This window comes from Pseudorca crassidens, chromosome 7 (assembly GCF_039906515.1).
Source record: "Pseudorca crassidens isolate mPseCra1 chromosome 7, mPseCra1.hap1, whole genome shotgun sequence".
Classification (NCBI taxonomy): Eukaryota; Metazoa; Chordata; class Mammalia; order Artiodactyla; family Delphinidae; genus Pseudorca; species Pseudorca crassidens.
This window is the reverse complement of record NC_090302.1, coordinates 1,455,726-1,474,454: the sequence shown is the minus strand read 5'-3', so window position 1 is coordinate 1,474,454 and position 18,729 is coordinate 1,455,726. Positions and strand designations below refer to the sequence as shown.

General features: G+C 67.7%; 1 protein-coding gene across 2 annotated transcripts in view; it reads right to left on the bottom strand.

Annotated features, from left to right (window-relative positions):
• Positions 1 to 18,729, bottom strand: part of NOTCH1 (notch receptor 1) — a 46,918-nt gene that overhangs the window by 20,630 nt on the left and 7,559 nt on the right. For both annotated transcript variants that reach the window (XM_067742645.1, XM_067742644.1), the window contains exons 3-10: positions 5,954 to 6,216; positions 5,088 to 5,426; positions 2,979 to 3,101; positions 2,234 to 2,467; positions 1,706 to 1,861; positions 1,396 to 1,581; positions 952 to 1,065; positions 101 to 214 (exon numbers count right to left, since the gene is read on the bottom strand). In XM_067742645.1, the coding sequence (XP_067598746.1) occupies positions 101 to 214; positions 952 to 1,065; positions 1,396 to 1,581; positions 1,706 to 1,861; positions 2,234 to 2,467; positions 2,979 to 3,101; positions 5,088 to 5,426; positions 5,954 to 6,216 (1,529 nt within the window). The remainder of the gene's footprint in view (positions 1 to 100; positions 215 to 951; positions 1,066 to 1,395; positions 1,582 to 1,705; positions 1,862 to 2,233; positions 2,468 to 2,978; positions 3,102 to 5,087; positions 5,427 to 5,953; positions 6,217 to 18,729) is intronic.

The following is an 18,729-nucleotide window of genomic DNA, read 5'->3' as shown; positions in this document are numbered from 1 at the left end:
TCACCTTCCCAGCCTCAGCTCCCGGCTGTTCCCCTTCCCTGGACCCTACACGCCTGCTTTCCCTCCCCCCGCTCAGCCTGGCAGGCGGGCGGCCCCGCACCTTCTGTGCACACGCAGGTGTAGGTGTTGGGCCCGTCCAGGCACTTGGCGCCATTCCTGCAGGGCGTGCTCGCACACTCGTCCACGTCGTACTGACACAGGTGCCCGGTGAAGCCTGCAGCCGGGAGAGGGACGGCGGGCAGACACGACGGGCGCAGCGGCCCCACAGCCAGCCAAGGGCAGGGAGTGCCTGGGAGGGCCCCTTGAGAGTGCTTTGGCCGGGGCTGGGCCAACCCCCCATTCTCTTCTCGGCCCCTTTCAGCTCCTGCCTTTCGGGTCACACGCCTCCCGCTCCCTCATACAGGGGCCTCTGCCCCAGACTGACTCCGGTTGCTATGGCTACAGCCTCGTCGGGCTGAGAATCAGGTTCCCGGCTCGGTGTCTAGAGCAGCTGATTTGCATCTTGGGAGATCCAAGGCTCTGACCCACGACACCTCCCCGGGCCCGGCGTCCCCCAGCCCCCAGCCCTCCCCTGGGACAGACTCGGGCCCCCAAAGGCTCCTTAGGCCCTCCTGGGCATCATGTCCACCGCAGGCTGGTGGAGACGGGTGGCCAGGGCAGGCTAGACCTCCTCCTGTCGAGGTCCCTCAGGGGTCGGCGAGCACACTGCTGCTCCCAGGGACCCGCCAGCAGGAAGGAGGGTCTCTGGGTCCCGGGCTCCGCAGCAAGGTCGGGGGCCAGGACCCCCTGCCCAACCCAGCCTTGCCCATTGGGGGAAGCCTGAAAATACCCCACCCGCTCCCAAGGTGAAAGTCGGCCGTCTCCCACCCAGCCCCTGGGGGACCCAACCCGGCAGCCCTCAGGGACAGCGGGGTGCTCCCGCGCGGAGGGCGCGGCTGGGGCCGGCCTCACCTGTGGGACACTCGCACACGAACTCGTTGATCTTGTCTAGGCAGCGGCCGTTCTGGAGGCAGGGGCTGCTGGCACACTCGTCCGTGTTCACCTCGCAGTGCACGCCCTCGTAGCCTGGGGGAGGGGGCGGTCAAGGGGTGCAGGGGACCGTGACCCACCTGGGCGGCCCTCACCACAGCTGAGGGCTCGGGATGCCCCCCCCACACCTGCTCCCCGGGGCTGACCCAGCTGCCCGGCTCTGGCCTCCTCTCCGCTGTGCCCCACGGGCCTGGCTCGGTCTCCCCAGATACCCGCTGGGGCCGTGGCCTGGGTAAGCAGGGAGGCCGGGGGGGCAGAGGAGATGCGGCCGGGGTGCTCGCTGGGGTCCGTCGGCCTTGACACGGCTTCCCCACCCCCGCCTGTCAGGCGGCGCCCTGACGTTCGGGCGGGAGGCTGGCCGCGTACCGGGCATGCAGATGCACTGGAACTCCCCAATCTGGTCCAGGCAGGTGGCGTCGTTCTGACACGGGTTCGACACGCACTCATTGACGTCGATCTCGCAGCGTGGGCCGGTGTAGCCCTGCAGACACTGGCACTCGAAGGAGCCCAGCGTGTTGATGCACTTGCCCGCGTGCTCACAGGGGTTGGCGCCTGGGGGTGGGCGGGCACGGCGCAGTGAGGGGCTGCTCCGGGAGCCCTGGCCTCCAGAACCTCCCCCATCAGACTATTTCCACCAGGTTCCCAGCGCCCTGGCTGCCCCCTTGGCCGCCCGTACCCAGCGAGCACTCGTCCACGTCCTGGCTGCAGGCCGGCCCCGTGTAGCCCGAGGGGCAGGTGCAGATGGCCTTGCCGTTGACGGGGTTGGTGTCGCAGTTGGAGCCCTCGTTGCAGGGGTTGCTGATGCAGGCGTCGTTGAGGTGGCACAGCAGGCCTGGACACGGGCGGCGGGGGTCAGCCGAGGCGCTGCCCCCGGCCTGGGGACGCGGGCTGCCCACAGCCGCGGTCCACCCCCGCCTAGCTACCCAGGGAGGGCCCCCCCGCACTGTGCCGCTGCTAGTGACCCTGTGGAGCGTCCCATGACGCCCGAGTCACTCCAGGAGGTTCGCTGCCAGCAGCCCTGACGGCAGGCAACGCCCCAGCCCCGCCAGCCCCTTCACCCCAGAAAGGCCCCTTTTGGGGTCACCCTCACGGGCCCCGCAAAGCTGCAATCCGTGTGTCTGCGCAAGGCCACGGACGCGAGCCCTGACCCGAGGGGGCCCACCGCCGGGCGAGGGCAGCGAGAACCCGCCTCGTCGGCGCTCACCCGTGCGGCCGTGGGGACACTCGCAGTAGAAGGAGGCCACGCGGTCGTGGCAGGTGGCACCGTGGAAGCAGGAGGCACTGGCGCAGTCATCGATGTTCTCGCTGCAGTCCTCGCCTGTCCAGCCGTTGACACACACGCAGTTGTAGCCGCCGTGGGCATTGTGGCAGGTCCCGCCGTTCTGGCAGGCGTTAGGCATGAGCTGGCACTCGTCCACATCCTCGGTGCAGTGCTGACCTGCGGGGGCCGGGACTGTCGGGCCAGGCGGCGCCTCCAGACCCTCCCCCTCGGGGCGCAGGGCCCCCTCCACCAGGAAGCCTTCCCTCATGACTCCTCCACCTGCCGCCAGCCTGAATCACTCCTTCCCCTGCACCCCTGGCGCCAGAGGGGGCTCTCATCTGGCTGCTGTGCGGGCACAGGTGCACTGGGGTCCACGCTCATCTGTGGGCGGGGCCGGCGTCCTACCGGCCAGCGTCCCCATGTCCTGCCCAGCAGCTGGGCTCAAACTGGGGACCTGATTCTGGCTCAGGGCTGTCCGGGGCCAGGCTGCAAATGGCCCGCACAGACCAGCTGCTGCCACATCTGTGCTGGCTGCTGGGGCGGAAGCCTGGGAGCCCGGCGGCGGGGCAGCCCCTGGTCACTCCGGAATCCCTGCCGGCCTGGACCAGGTTCTCGGCCCCCCTCTGGCCCGCCACGTGCATGTGCTCCAGCAGTGGTGGTGCCCACCCAGGCCTCCCCGTGCATGCACCTGTCCACTCCGGGGGGCAGCGGCAGTTGTAAGTGTTCACGCCATCCACGCAGGCGCCTCCGTTCTTGCAGTTGTTTCCCGGACAGTCGTCAATGTTTGCCTCGCAGTTCTGGCCGGTGAAGCCTGTGTGGCAGGGGGGAGCCGGGGGCCCGGTCAAGCCTCCCCACGGGGCTGGGCAGCGCGCGTCCCGGCCCTCACCTTCCCTGCCACGCTCAACCTGGCCTCTGGCACCTTCCTGGCTGCACCCACGACACCCTACTCTGGACAGAGAGCTGTCCCTCCATGGCCTACCCTGTGATGCCCGCTGCCTCACAACCCTCGGGGGTCCACGCCCCACCCTTCCCACTCCTGTGACCGGGACAGGCGACACACTCCTCTCTAAGGAATCATTCTGTAAAGAGCCGGCTGAACAGACAGGGACTCGGGATTACAGGGTTCTAGAGGTTCTGCTGTAAAAGACGTTCTGTGTAGTGGCTCCAGCAACTGGGCGCCGTCTGCTGGCTCGCCCCACGCTGGGGGTTCTCTGCAACACCCCCGTGTGTGGCCACAGACACCCCGCCTTGCAGGGGCTGCACTGGGCCCGGGGGCGCCCCAAGCAGGGCCCACATCCTCCCCCAGCCTGGGCCCGCCTCTGCAGCACCAACTCCGTGGCCAGCCAGTTAGCTATTAATCCATTCAACTCCCGCTGGTTCAATAATCAACCCAGAAAGGGGCGTCTGGCAATAGCCCAACCTGCAGCCAGTTACTGATTAATGCTCCTCCCGGGGTGCCTTTGGACTCCCTCCAGCCCCTCCCTCTGAGGCCCCCGCACGGGAGCCCGGAGCCCTCACTCCAGACCCCCTTGTATGCGGTGGGCCGGAAGCGCTGCTTCTCCCTGGCCTTGGAGGGTGAGTTCTAAAGCGGGCTGGGTCTCACCTCACCCCCCCCAGGTGGGGCCACACCTGCCCCAGGTGTGCAGCATCCGCTGGCTGGCCCCCCACTCCGCCCACCTCCACAGCCCTGCTTGACCCACGTGGCTAGACACAAGGTCCCAGGCCTGGGGTCCCACAACCACCAAGAAGGCATTTGAACCCAGAACCGGGAGGCACGCCTGGCCCAGCCCCCTGTGGACAGCTGAGCAGCCCAGCCGGGCGGCCAGCAGCGCCGCGGCAGGCAGGCGGCGAGGGGAGCGCCACTGACACGCAGGAAGTGCATGCGCCCGGCGTCTGCACGCAGAGGCGGCCGCTGCAGTGACAAGGCCCGGGGCTCATGGACGGTGGGCGGGCAGAGCACTTCCTCTTTGCAGGGGCCGAGCTGGGCTGTGGCAGCATGGGGGCTGGGGCGACCCTCGGCTCACCCCTGGGTCCGCCAGACCCCGGGCTCCCCTCCAGCACCCAAACCTCATCCCGCCCCCCTCCTGAAACACCCTTCCCTTCCTCGTTCCTGCCTAACCGCCTAACCGCCAGTGCGCAGACGACAGACGAGAGCTCTTCAAACCTCTTTGTCGTTACCAGTATTTTTAGATCACTGGCAGCAAAACTGACTCAGATGAAAACTACAGTGGCAAGTGTGGGACACACAACAGGGACAGTGGAGCTGCTGGGGGGTGGGGGGCTGTGCCCGCCACTGTCGCTCCACTGGTGGGAGACCAGGGGGGCCAGGAGGAAGGGCCACCACTGGGGCAAGTGACGCGTAAGCCCCAGCCCCACCTCGGGGACACAGGGGAAGCCCGGGGGCCGCACGAGGGAGGGTGCTCCCTGCTGCCGTGGAGAGTTCTATAACGTGCACGTGGTCCCAGGGAGCTCAAGATTCGGGGGTTCCTGAGTGGCCTGGAGAAGGCTGGCGGCAGGGGAGGAGCATCGGGGGTCATGGGCCCAGCCGTCTGGTCACAGCGGACCCGTCCGCGGGCAGAAGTGGGTGGGCAGGTGCCTAATGGGTGGCCCCCATTCCAGCCCCGCCCCTACACCACACCCAAGGCTGCCTTCCAATCGCCCACGCCCAGTGGACGTCCAACCCCAGGCCCAGCCGGCCCCCGCTCCAGCCCTGTGCTCCCTCCGCCCTGGGCACCCCCCGCCCTCCCACCAGGCAGGGGGAGCACGGCCACCCCCAGCAGGGGGCAGCGAGCGGTACCTGGCAGGCAGGCGCATTCGTGGGCGGTGTCCCCCGTGGGGCGGCAGGTGCCCCCGTTCTGGCAGGGGGAGGGGCTGCAGGGCACGTAGGGCAGCTCGCAGTGGGGGCCGGTGTGGGTGGCGCGGCAGGCGCAGCGGTAGGAGCCGACCTCATTGTGGCAGGTGCCACCGTGGTGGCAGAGCCCGGGGTTCTGGCTGCACTCGTTGACGTCCTGCCTGCAGGTGGGGCCGTGGAAGCCGGGTGGGCAGCCGCAGATGTACGAGGCCTCGAAGGGCAGGCACTGGCCCCCGTTAGCACAGGGGTTGGAGGCGCAGGGGTCCGCCTGCTGGCATGTTTTCCCTGGCGGGGGAGGGGCGAAGGGGGTCAGCCGGCCTCTCTGCTCCCCGCGCCAGGCTGTCCCAAGAGCCAGGGGCGGCCTCCAGGCACCACGGAGGTGCCCGCCGGGGATGGGCCCCACGCGTCGGCTCCTGACACCTCAGGACCCCGACAGCTTAGGGGCTGAGTGACCGTCGCAGGATGCACGGCGGCAGGCGCCCCTCCAGAGCCCGTGTTCTTAAACTCTGGTGCCCGCAGTGACGTCACGGCTCCTGAAGGGGGGCCTGCACTCCTGGCAGGAGGGAGGTGGGAGTGTCCCCTTTGCTCACAGAGGCGGGCAGGGGTGGGGCCCTCCAGGGCTGGAGAGGGGCGTGGGGACCCTCCGGGGGGGGGCTCTGCGCCACTTCTGGATCACGGACCCCAACGGCCGAGCAGAGCCCTCCCCAGCCACACAGACGGGCCGGCAACTGCTGTGCGGGCAGCTGGGGGAGGGCCGGGGCCTGCCCACCCCTCGCGAGCGCCACAGCCGCGTCTCCCGCCGGCGTCCTCACCTGACCAGCCCGGGGGGCAGAGGCACTTGTACTCGGTGAGAGTCAGCAAGTCGCAGGTGCCGCCGTTGAGGCAGGGGCTGGCGAGGCAGGCATGGTCGCGGGGCGTCAGGCACAGCGGCCCCGAGAGGCCCAGGCGGCAGCGGCAGGCGTAGTCCACAAGGCCGTCGCGCTCCACCGTGTGGCACGTCCCACCGTTCTTGCAGGGGGCGCTGAGGCAGGGGTTGGGCGCCTGGCATCGCTGGCCCGCAAAGGCTCCGCTGCAGCTGCGGCAGACACACCGGGGCGGTGAGTACCCGCTCCCCAGCCACCGCCCGCCACCAGCCCCGGCGTCGGTGGGGCCCCACCCCGGGCAGCGGGCACAGCCGGGTGAGGCCCCGTGAGGAGAGAGGGGAAGTTCTGGGACCAGAGGGGGCGGGGGTTGCCCAATATCACCAGTGTGCCTAACGCCACTGAACTGTACGCTTTTAAGTGGTTAATTTTATATTAAGTGAATTTCACCTCCATAAAGAAAAGTGATTATGTTAATTGGAGAAACTAGAGACAGAGTGTTCGGTGGGTGCCGGCATAGGTTTCAGAACTCACGGGGGCACCTGTCTGCGCCCTGGCAAGCCACCGAGAAGGGGACCACACGGGCAGACACGGCCATTCTCCGCCGAGGGGAGCAGCGCGCTGTAAGATCTTTAGTTTCGGGGGGCTGTCTGCTTTCTCTCCTCTTTAGCTTTTCGGTAACGAACGTGCGCTATTTGGCTAATAAAAGAGTTCACAGCCTTTTTTCTTTCAACATCAATAGGATAGCAAACGCGGAAACGACTGCCAACACGACGTGGCCTGGCTTCCCGTTTTCTTCGCGACCTGGAGTTCTTTGTCAGGGGTCTGATGCGTTGGGGGCCGTGCTGGTCAGCACCCATCCCCACCCACACATAGCACCCAGACACGGCTTTTCCCTTGTGCGGGGGTCAAGGCTTCACGACAGATGTCCACGCAACGCCAGCCAGGAGCAGAGGCACCTGCTGCCCGGCTGGAGAAGCCGGGGTCCAGGAGGACCACCGCTCTGGCAGGCCGGCACGCTCCCCGGGTACTCACTGCCCAGGCTGTGACTGGGGCAGGGGAGGCAGGTTGCCGCCCTCCTGGTGCCAGGCCTGGGGCCACGCGTTCCCTGCAGGGAAGGGCTCAGCGCCTGCCATCCCCACCCCAGGGCCCCCCTTGGCCCCCTGTCGCCTCGGCTTCTGGGGGCTAGGCCATAAACTGCCCTGCGAGGTCACCTCGCGGCCTTGCACTCGAGGAAAAATCTCAGGAAAGGCTCTGGGACCAGCCAGGCATCACTCTTCCCAGCGGCAACGCCCCCAGCCTGCAGCAGCCTGAGAAGGCGGCCCCAACGCTGGGCCCACAGCTCTGGGCACCTGTGGGCGGAGCCTCCTCCCGCCTGGCGGGGCAGCAGGGGGTGCTGCCAGGAGTCTGGGCTCCCCTGGATGAAGAGAGGGCCCTCCTGAGCCCGGACCGTCCCACTTTCCAGAGCCCACCAGAACCCCTGCCCCCGACAAATGCCAGCCCCCGCCTCCCTCCCCACCTGCCTGCCCCGGGGGCTAAAAGCAAAGTCGCACAGGGAAGAAGGGGAGGGGCGGCCCCTGGAGAGGCCCTTCCCCAGGGCTGGCGGTGGCGGGTTTCGGCGGCCGGGGTCTGTGCGTTTCTCAGCAGCTGGGCTGCTCCCCTGTCCCCGTGGCCTGGGAGGCATCTGTCTCCCTGAAGCCTTTTATCTGTGGCTGTGGCTTGGGTAGGGCCGGCGGGGAGGAGGCGAAATGGCCACTCCGGCCCACCATCTGCTGCCAGAAGCCGAAAGTCCCAAACCAACTGGCTTAAAGAAAACCAGCTGCCCTCTGGGAGGGGTCCGGGGGAGGTAACTCAGGCCCGAGCCAGCCCGCTCAGGCAGCGGGGGGTGGCTGGCTCCTCGCGAGGGGCACAGACCCCAGCACGCGGCCCCCGTGCCGCTGGCGCCCTGGCACCTTGGCTCCTGCAAGGCCACACCCCAGAGCCTGGGGAAGGCGGTGTGACCCCCACTGTGCGTGGATCCAGTTACAGCCCGCCTGGTTCCGGCCCGAGTGGCACTGGGAACCCAGAGCCCCGGGGCTGGGAGGGGGGAGACCCAGGAGGCAGCACCTCCGCCACCTCTCAATGCCCTCCATTGTCAGGCGGGAGCTGGCCGCGGCTCCCACTTGGAGAAAAGGCCCTTTTTTCTTCCCCAGCTACTGACGGAGCAGGCAGGCGGTGGGTGCTGCACTGAGGGTGCCTGGTCATCGAAGCGGGATGGGAGCCAGTCCTGTCCACGCCTCCCTCTCGCCTCTGGGCCCTGCCCCCACCCCGCCAGCTCCAAGGGGAGGGAAGCCCACCCGCACGGGCGAGATGAGGCGGGCCCGCCCCACGGCTTTCAGGGGAATCCACACGAGGCCGCCCGGCACCGTCCTTCTCGTAGGCGAGGCCTCCATCATTGGTCCCGGGGGTGGGGGCGGGCACCCCGGGGCCTGCCACCACTAGAGCAGTGCCCTGCTCAGCCGTGTTCCCAAGTGGACCAGAAGGGCCCACTCGGAGGCACAACCCCACACCCTCCAGCCATGGGGCAGTGTGCCCCCGAACCAGCCCCCCTCCGTCCCAGCCTGAGTGGGGAGCCTAACGTGGAGGACTGTGGGAGAATCCGCCTGGACTGGGGGCATCCCGGCCAGTAAGGCTGTATCATGCTGGGCCGGCAAGAGGGAAAACGCACCCAGTAAATCAGGCGTCGGCAGCGCGGACAAAGGGCGGCTGGGGAGCAGGTGCGCCTGTGGCTGGGTACGCGGGCAGCAGCTGCTGTCGGCCGGGCGCGGCGGCCGCCAACCCAGTGGGCGGGGCAGGAGCCAGGGAGGCCCCTCTGTGGGGGAAGGCGGCAGCTGAGGGGCCCATTGTCCTCCCCACTCCCGCCCAGGCCTGGTGGACGCTGCCGTGAAGGCATGCTGCCCATCCGGGCCGGCTCCGGGGCTGGGCCCAGGCCTGGCCACCGTCCACCAGCACCCCAGCCAGGGGATGGGCAGGGCCAGAGGGAGGGGCAGCCTCCGGGGGTGGGACTGCCGAGGCAGGTGCTTCGTGGGGTGTGAGGTACGACCAGGGTCTGGCCAGGAGCCTCGGCTGGGAGGGAGGAAGCCCTGAGCCAGGCGGGCAGGGTCTGGGCCTGGGGGGTGGTGGGGGGTGGCAGAGCAGCTTTCAGCCAGTCCCGGAGGCCGCTCCCCAGCGCCCTCCCCCCCCCGAGTCCTGTCCCTGCTCTGGCCAGCCTCCAGCCATGCCCCCTCTGTCCCCTGGACCTGTCTGCACCTCTCTCCTACCCTGGCTGCAGTGCTGGGCTTCCTGGGGAGGCCCCCACGGCACCGACCCGTCCCTAAGGAGGCGGAAGGCCCGTGAGGCTGCTCAGACACGGGCGAGGCCACCAGCCCAGCGAGCAAGGCCCTCTCGGCCATTCTGTCCCCGACACCTGTCCTGGCAGGTCAGTGTAAGTGCCCGGCGGGGACAGGTGCCCGGGCTCGGAGAGGGAGGTCACACCCAACACCTGCCGTGCGATTCCAGGCCAGGGGCCGTCGGGGGCCGTGTGGAGAACCTGAGACAGGGGCGGGGGGGGGCACGAGCCTCCTGCAGACGGGATAGGACCCACCCCTGGCAGCCGGGGCCCACGATGGCTCCCCGTTCCTTGCTCCCCTCCGGAAGGAGGTCACCCCAGCACCTGCCCCTCCGCTGGCCTTCTCTCCCACCCACACACAACCTGGCCATCTGGCCGGGGTGACCTGTCCTGGCCCCACCTGGCCAGCGGCAGGTGAGTGACAGGTGGGGCTGAAGCCCCCAGGAGAGGGGCTGCAGAGGGGCCGGCTCCCCCCACAGCGGCTCTGCCCGCACCCACCCCCACCCCCACCCCCGGAGGAGCGCCCAATGGCCGCGGTCCCGCCGGCCTGGAGCTCTGTGTCCACTGTGCTGCTCGGCCCTCCCTGCCACACCCCACCAGCCAGCCCGCTCCATAGAAATGCAACCCCAGAAAGAAACATCCCGACGCAGATGTTGCCTCGACCTTTCACCCTTTCACCCGGGACTAATTCTAAATTGTGCTGTTTTCCTTTCTAAGTTAAGCAGGCCATCTGCTGCCCCCAGGGGACAGATGACAGCTCCCTCCTCCCCTCAGTTCCAAGGGGGAGGGACTCAGTACTGAGGAGGGATTTACTCAGTTCTGCCCTCAAGGAGTTTACGGTCCAGTGGGGCAGAGCCAGGGGTGAGCACGGGCCCTGCACCCTGGCCGGGACGGGAGGTGGGGGGGGGGGGCAGGGGATCAGTGATGTGCCGCTGCCCTCCTTCCTTCTGCAGGAGGGACAGAGGTGCCCCAGGGAGGGCCATCCTGGGGGCTCCCCCAATGGGTGGGTGAGACACAGTTCGGTCAAAGGGACTTTGGGGGCCGAGAAGGGCCTCCTTCCGCTCTGCCAGCCCCGGCTCTGCGGTGTGCCCCGCCTGCCCGGGCCTCGGCTTCCTGTGAGTGCGGGCAGGGGGTCGAGGGGACTGCGTGGGCTCACAGAAGGCCCCACGCAGAGGCAACCTGGCCATGTGGGCAGAGGAGACTCTCGCTCTAGCCAGCACTAATGGATTTGATCTGCACGCAATTCACCGATGTGTCTCTGGGAACATGTTCGCTGCACCAAGGGAGGTGCGCCTGTTTAAGGAAAGCCGTGAGGGACACAAGGGCTCCCCAGGCAGAGAGGGCCCCCCCCCACCCCACGCTGCCTGGGGGCCGGGGTGTGCAGGACAAGCTTGTAACCCCGGCCGGAGGCCACATCTGCAGGGCCCGGAGCCTGCACCCCAAAGGTGGGCAGGGGCCGTGCCACCCAACACAGAAAGGGACAGCTCTGCAGGTCCCTGGGCCCTGGCCCCCCAGGCAGGCAGCCTGCATCCCGAGCCCCAGGGGGAAGGAGCCCCCGGCTGATTGCAGCCATCCTGTTCTCACCTGGCTCCACCTGGCTCTGGAGTAGCAGGGAAGGCAGACTCCCCGTGCCCGCCCCTGGGACAGCCCCTCCACCAGCGTCCGTTCCAGCCCATCTTCCCGCCACCTCCGAAGTCCAAAGTTTCCTCTGGCCGCAGAGGGCAGCGTGGTTACTCACAGCAACAAAGGTGTGTGTGGGGGTGTTACCCTTCCCAAACACCCGCCCCCAAGCTGGGGGCCACCAAGCCGCCTGCTCCCAGGGAGGCCGAGTCAGGACCTGGGGTCCCGTCCCCAAGTTGTGGGTCCCACAGCCGAAGGCCCCTCCCACCCCATAGCCTGGCCCAGCTCTGCCTGCAGGGGGTTCCGGCCGAGAAGCCCTTTCCCCACACCAGCACAGCCTCCTCTCACAGGCTTTCTGCCCAGGAGCCTCCAACCCACAGTGTCACCAGGGCCCCTGATGACGGGGGCCAGGGAGCATGGGTGGCTCATCTTGGTACCCGCACTCCTCCCCAGAGGTGGTCCATGGCACTGAACAAAGAGCACTAAGGCCCTCCACCAGGCAGGCAGGCCCGCTCACCCCCGGGCAGCTTGGCCGGGAGGTTCTGAGACCCCTGTCCCAGCCCAGGCGACTGGGGCCACCTGCAGACTGAACAGGGAGACTGAAGCCAGGAGAGAGCAGGACGGGGGGGGGCTCCAGACTCTGGGTCCCCAGCTCCTCCCCCAGAGGGGGCGGGGCCAAGGAGCCCAACTGTGTTCCTGGCCAAGGTGTGGGGGGGCGGTCCTGGGCTCCTTTGGGCAGAGGCCAGTCCAAGGCCCCCCATATCCCAGTCGAGGGGTCACACCTTCCAGGAGGCACCAGCTGCTAATGGATGACGTGCTCACGGCAGGTGTGGGTGCGTGCTTGGTGACACCTGCTGGCCACCCCCACTGCGCCCACGCGGGGTCCTGGGGTCCTTCCTCACTGGGAAGAGCCAGGACAGCTCAGCTCTGGGGAACAGAGCCCCCCGGGGAGACATGAGAGCCAGGGTGCGAGGGTGCCCGGTGACTCCGACGGCCCCTTGCCCTCAGCTCCCCAAAGCCCCCAGGACGAAGAGCCACAGCAGGCAACGTCCCAGGTTTCTTTCAAGCCTGCAGGGTCCTCTGTCCAGATACCGGTCTGAGGGGCAGGCTGGGTCCCAGCTGTGACTCTGCTGTGCCCGAGGGCCCCCTGGAAGATGGGCCTCTGCACTCCCCTCATCTCTGCCCCCTTCTGCATCAGGGCACGGCTCAGGTGGGGTGTGCCGGGTCCCTGGAAGATGGCCCTCTGCTCTCCCCTCATCTCTGCCCCCTCCTGCATCAGGGCACGGCTCAGGTGGGGTGTGCCGGGTCCCTGGAAGATGACCCTCTGCACTCCCCTCATCTCTGCCCCCTTCTGCATCAGGGCACGGCTCAGGTGGGGTGTGCCGGGTCAGCCCGGAGCGTGGTCGGCCCTCCATGGGTCTGGAGGCTACAGTGTGGGAGTGCTGCCCCCTTGCCCGACCTGCCGCCCCACTGCCCCAGGAAGTGGCTGCAGGGGGGCCCACCAGAGCTGGCAGAGCTGTGGTCTCCCTCCAGCCTGTGCAGCCGCTGGGCTGGGGCAGCTCAGAGCTGCGTGGGGCGGGGTGGGGGGGTCCCTGCCCTGGCTCCCAGGGCGTCGGGAAGGAGGAGAAGGGCAGTCAGGGCTGCAGAGGGATGGGGCACCCTGGAAAGGGACCAGCCAGGTCTGATGCAGACAGACCCCAACCCCGAACAACAGTGGTCCCCAGCCCGGAGTGGCAGCAGCAGCCGAGGAGGAGACCTGGCCCCGGGGTGGGGCGGGGTGTGGAGCGCACTGGGCCCCAGCAGCTGCTCCCAGCACTCTCCGCTCTTTGTCTAGAATCTTTCTCCCAAGTTGCATCTCTGGATGGTTTAAAATACGCTGGAAATAGGAAGTGCTGGAGCACGGGGAAACCCTTTGTGTGTGGGACGGAAGCCACCTTTCCCACTGCAGGGAAAACAATGCCTGCCCGTGGCTCAGGGCCCCCCGCGGCGCTCAGAGCTGCCCCACCCTTGACGTGGGAAGTGGCTTGCCCGTCTGAAGGGACGGAAGGGCCGGTGCAGAGGTCTAGCGGCTTCCCGGAGATGGCCCAGCTGCAGCGGGCAGAGGCAACCCAGACCCACCCATGGGGCAGGGACGGCCGCTGCTTGGCCAGCCCCCCCCCCACCCCAGACACTGTAAAAGGCACAGCCAACGGGGCCAGGGTGTCCCGGGAACGGGCTGTCCCGAGAGAGCCCCGGGGGCTGTTGGGCGTGTGAGAAAAGCCTGCTGCCCCCCACGCCCGCACTCTGCTGGGGGAATTTACCAACCACCCCCAAAAGATGGAGTCTGAAGCTGGAGAAAGGCTGGAATGGGCGTCCTTCCCTGGGCTCACCCCAACGGCCCCGAGACCCACGTGGACGAGCCTGCCGCCCCCACTGCCAGGGATCCCCACAGCTGCCGGGGGCCTCTGCTCCCAAGCAGGACGGAGCCAGACCTGCGTCCCCAGACGCTCGGATGCAATGAAGGGGTGGACGCGCGCACAGCCTGGCGCCACGGGGAGGGCTTAATCCAAAACGCGATGAATTAAGTCAGCAACTGCAGACCGAGCTCCGCACCAAAGCCAGAAACCAGTCTGCAACTTCCCGCCTCTGCTCTCAGGAGCAGATGCCGTCCCAGAGGTTCGGGAAGAGGGAAGGGTGGCCCGGCGGCGCTCCTGTCCTCTCCCACTGACCAGGGCAGACGCTGGGGGCAGCCCCGCTTGTGTCCAGCGTCTGGTCGAGAATGCAGGGGGAGGACACCAAGGACCCCCTGACATGGGTCCCAGAATGAAGACACTGTGGACAGCACCCCCCCGCACTCCCGGACCTACTTGGACTCTGCCAGCTGTATCTCATCTTACTCTTGAAACAGCCCTGCAAGGACACACCGGGCCCATTTTACAGATGAGCAAAGCAGGGCTCAGCCAGCTTATGCCCACGGCACCACCTGGATTTGAATGCAGTTCTTAACCTCTCCTGCCCCCAAGGGTGGCCCGACGCCGGCCACCAGGGCGCAGTCAGAGCACAGCCGCCCCCCTAGAGGCAGCTAAAGGGCCAGAAGGAGATCCCTGGGCAGGGAAGGAATGTGTGGGTCCCCTGCGCCCCAGCTGTCCCCCGCCCCCTGCCCCCAGCAGCCTGGATTTCTTGCCTGACCGCCTGCTCTCCCCAGACCGGGAGGGCCGGAGCAGACAATGCATTCTTACAACCCCACAAGATCAGCTGAAACTCAAAACCCCAGATTGGGGGGGGATGTCTGGGTGAGAAGCCTGGGAATTGGGGAGCTCCCAGCCGGTGGGTGGGACCGCTCTGGGCCCCAGCTCCCCCGCAACCCTTCCAGGCAGCAGGAGGGCCCCACCAGTACCGGACACCTGTCACCACCCTCACCCACAGTGCCTGCGTGGCCTTCCTTCCTGTCTTGTCTGGCTCTGGGGACGGAGGGGACGGAGGCCACAGCCAGCCATCCCCAGGCCAGGCCGAGGGAGAGCCGGCCCCTGACTAAGCCGCAGCACAGGGCGCAGGCTTCCGTGGGATCCCAGGGCCCACGACCAGCGCCCCTCTCTCTGGACCCTCCTCCCAGCTCAGGCAGGCCACCTGCCCACCGCCACCCACCCCACCCAAGGCAGACCACCAGGCTCCCGTGCCCCCTCCCCAGGCTTGCACACGGGTCCATGGTACCCCTGGCCATCCACTTATAGCCCTTGCTCTCACCCCAGGCCCAGCACAGTCCCCAAGGCACCGGGGGGCACAGGAAACACCAGAAGATAGAATCCTGCCAGCTGCACCCAGGCCTGCACTGTCACACCCTGGGGCCACCCGGGCATCCTGGGCCAGTTGGTATGGGTCTAGGGCCGTCTGGGGGGCTCTTCCCCGTGCGGAAAGCAGTAGGTTCTTGGGTGGGGCATGCCCTTCTGCCCAAATCCTGAGCTCGGCTAGTCTCTGGGAGAGCTTTCTGGACGAGGCCTCGGAGTGTTAGGAACGAGCTCCAGTGTGGAGTAAAGCTAAGTCGACGTGTCCCATTGGGATCGATCCACGGGGCCACCACGTGGGGCCGACCTGCGATACTTCTCATAGGGGGGCTCAGAGAGGTGAGTGAGCAGCCCAAGGTCACACAGCCCAGCACAGTTCTCATAGGGGAGCTCAGAGAGGTCAGTGAGCAGCCCAAGGTCACACAGCCCAGCACAGGCCGCGCTACGGACGTGGCCGCACCATCCCAGCCCGGCCAGGCGGGAGCAGCGTGCTGAGACGGGGGAAGCCCAGTGCTGGGCAACCGGCTCAGACTGAGCCTCCCTGTGTCTTGCAAGCCGGGCCTTCCCGAAACCTGGATCTGCCCACCTGCCTCCACTCCCTGCTCCGCGCCCACGGCTCCAGCCCTCAACCAGGCGCGCACACCACATACCTGCCGAGTGCCCATGCTGGAGGCACTTGGACCCAAGTGCCCTGGGCCCTGGACCACCCGGGGGGAGGCCACCATGACCTGGGCCCCTGCCATGGTGGGTGCCGGGACACACAGCCCTGCCAGACATCCTGACCCCGGAGGAGGAAGTGAGGGGAGCCCCGCCCTTTGGGGCCGCCCCTTAGGAGCCGGTACCGGCCTGGGGAGCGGGGTAATGAGACCCTCGGCTGACCCAGAAGGCCCAGAGGTAGTCACCTCCCCCAGCCCTCTGGATGGACGGGAGACGGAGGCCCCAAGGGGCGGAAGTGTGGCCAGGCCCCCGCCTGTCCCCGCCTTAGCCCGGCCTTTAGCTCAGCATCGCTCTTACTGAAAAGCTCTCAGGGAAAAACACGCATACTCAAAACTCTGGCTTCTCCCCCAAACCTCTCATTTCCAGTAACCGTGCAGTTTCCGCTTATCAACAACCGAAACAGAGAGGAAATGGTGGGAGGCAGGTCCCCGTGCCCCAGGCCCTGCTGCTGGGGTGCTGACAGATCTTCCCAGAGGCTGCCGCCCACCTCCTCGCACACGCGTTCCCCGTGGGCCCTCGACGATCTGCCGGGGCGGCCAGGGTCCAGGGCAGCGCCACGACCTCCCGGCAGCTTCTGGGGCCCAGCAGGCTGGCCGATGCTGAAACGGGGCCGGGGGCCTCCCCGGGGCTCGGCAGAGGGGCCGCCCTCGGCTGTGACGCGTGCTGGCCCATGATCTTGGGGTGAAGGAGGCGGGAGGCCGGGAGGGATCCCCGGAGAAGGGGACGGCCCCGGGCCCGAGCGGCACCTTGGCACCAGGCCCAGAGCCGGGGCTCTTCCCAGCCTCCAGCTGTCTGTCCCCCATCCAGCGTGTATCAGACCCTCAGCCCCTCTCCCAGGCCCACCGCCCTCACACTAAGGGCCATGTGACGACGCGGGACCCGCCTGCACGAGCCCTCGGCTGGGCTGGGTGAGGCTGGCCTTTCGTGCCACCTGTGCGGCGAGAGTTTGTTCAGCAAATCACAGTGTCAACAGAGGGACGAGGGACCGTTTACCCAGCTGAGAAGAGCAACCAATTCAAGCCCTTCAGAGACACACGACTGACACCCAGCCCGGTGACAGACGGAGCAGGCGGGACGAGCGGGGACGAGGCTCCCACCTCACGGAGCCAGGCCAGGCTGCGCGCGGCGGGGTCACAACGCGGCCGTTTCTTTGGCGAAAGTCCCGACAACAGAGCTGGGCCTGGGCCTGGCCTACTGCCGCTGAAAGCGGCTCCCACCCGGCACCCACCTGTCCCCGGGCAGCCGTGGGGTGAGAGTGGGCTCTGTGCACCCGGCACCCGCCCCGCAAGGACTCCCAGGTGAAGGCTAGCGGGGGCTGGCCGCCCGAGCGACTCTCAGGGCTGGGAACCGCCGTGTAGGCGTTGGAGGTGAGGCCTCCCCAGGGCATCCCCCGCCCCCATCGAGGCTCGCTGGGAGCCAGGACCCCAGGCACTCCTTCCAGGAAACCGTGAGGGCCCCAGAGGGCCGCCGCCATCGCTCAGGCGGAGAGAGGCTCCAGGTCAGACCTCCGAAGACGGCCCCCAGCCCCAGCCCAGGAGAGCCCAAGACCCCCCAGTGCAGCACGTGGCAGGGAGTCCCGGGAGGCCTGAGCCGCAGAGTGGGGCGCGCTGCCTGGAAGGAGAGGCCGGGCCCTCTGGAGGTGTCCACACCCCACCTGATGGGTGCCCACTCAAGGCAGCAGCTCGGTGTCAGGAAGGGAGCGGGGAGCAGGCAGTGCTTGACCTCATACACTCCACAGTGTGGACGACGGGATGATGACCCCTGCCCCCAAGCCTGGGGGAGTGGACGGCGAGGTCGAGGGCCCCCTTTCCCAGAATGCTCCCATCGCAGGGGCAGAGGGTGCGGGGCGGGAGGAGACCCTCAGAAGAAGGGACCACTCAGTGGTGAAACCCTGGGCAGGGGTCCTGTTCCCGTAGCTCCATGCGTCCCAGAGATGCACAGAGAGCTACCCCCACCTGTGACGCGGGGACCAGCTCGACCCTCCCCACTGGGATGATGCCAACACCGTAGGAGGGCCACTTTCTCAAGGGCCTGCGGGCCCCTCTGGTGCCCTGGAGGAAACACGGAGCCTCCCTGAGCCCCGAGGGCCACTTGGAGGGGACCCATCTGTGGCTAAGAGCGAAGGGCCAGACCCCTGGCCCTCTCTCCTCTCACACAAGGCTGAGTGCCTCCTGCTAGGGGTACACCCAGTAACTCTGAGCGGACCCTGAGGGTCCAGGAAAGGATGTGCTCCCACCCCAGGGAGAGGCCGCGAAGCAGGCAGATGACGTGGGCAGGGGCCGAGGGTCTCACATCCAAAGCCTTACTGCCCGCCGCTGCCCCTAGCTGCTTCTCCTGCCTGCGGCTGCACTGCCTGCTGACCTGTCCCAGCCCATCTGCCCGCTGTCTCCGCGGTGGGCTCACTCCAAGGCCGCGGCAGGCCTGGGGCACCCGGGTGGGCTGTGCCCACAGCACTGGCCTCGCACCACAGGCAGTTAAGGCGTCTGCCCGGAAGTCTGGCTCCGAAACAACGAGCCTCCTTCTCCTGCAGAGGCCGGGCCTGCGTCTGCCTTGCCCGCCCAGCCCCAGCCCCAGCACCTAGTATGTGCTCAATAAAAGTCCGCTTTCCCCTCGCATTCCTGACGCTGATGCCGGGCAGGTGGGGCGCTGGCCCTGGAGCCCTGGTGCCCCTCCTCTGGGCCCGCTGGTGCTCAGCCGGCGCCAGCCAAGGCCCAGCGGCAGAAGCCGAGGCCGCAAGCTGACGTGGAGCCCTGAGCAGGCTGGCACCGCGGGCACGCTGGGCCATCCTAACGAATACACCCAATACGTGCCGGGCCCCACTCGAGGGGCTCCGCGGCTGCCAGGCGGGCGGCCACACAGGCACGGAAATGAGCACCAACTCCTCCAAGAAGCCTTCCGCACGTCCACCACCCCCAACACCCACCCCCTCTGGACTTCTGTCCAAGACCACATACGGACTAGGATGCTGGTGCCACCGCCAGCCAGTCCCTGACAGTCTCAGGCAGGTCAAGTCCAGCGCCCAGAGGAGCGAGGCATGGACATGCACACTGAGTGAACGAAGACAGGTAAGAGAGAGGAGAGGCATGGTTCCACGCGTGTGAAACGTCCAGAACAGGTAACGCCAGAGACAGACAGCAGACGAGTGCCCGCCAGGGGCTGGCGGGGAGGAGAAGGGCGAGTGCCTGTTTAATGGGCAAGGGATTTTGTGCCGGGTGACGAAAAAGCTCTGGAACTAGATACGGGCGATGGGTCCACAACCTTGT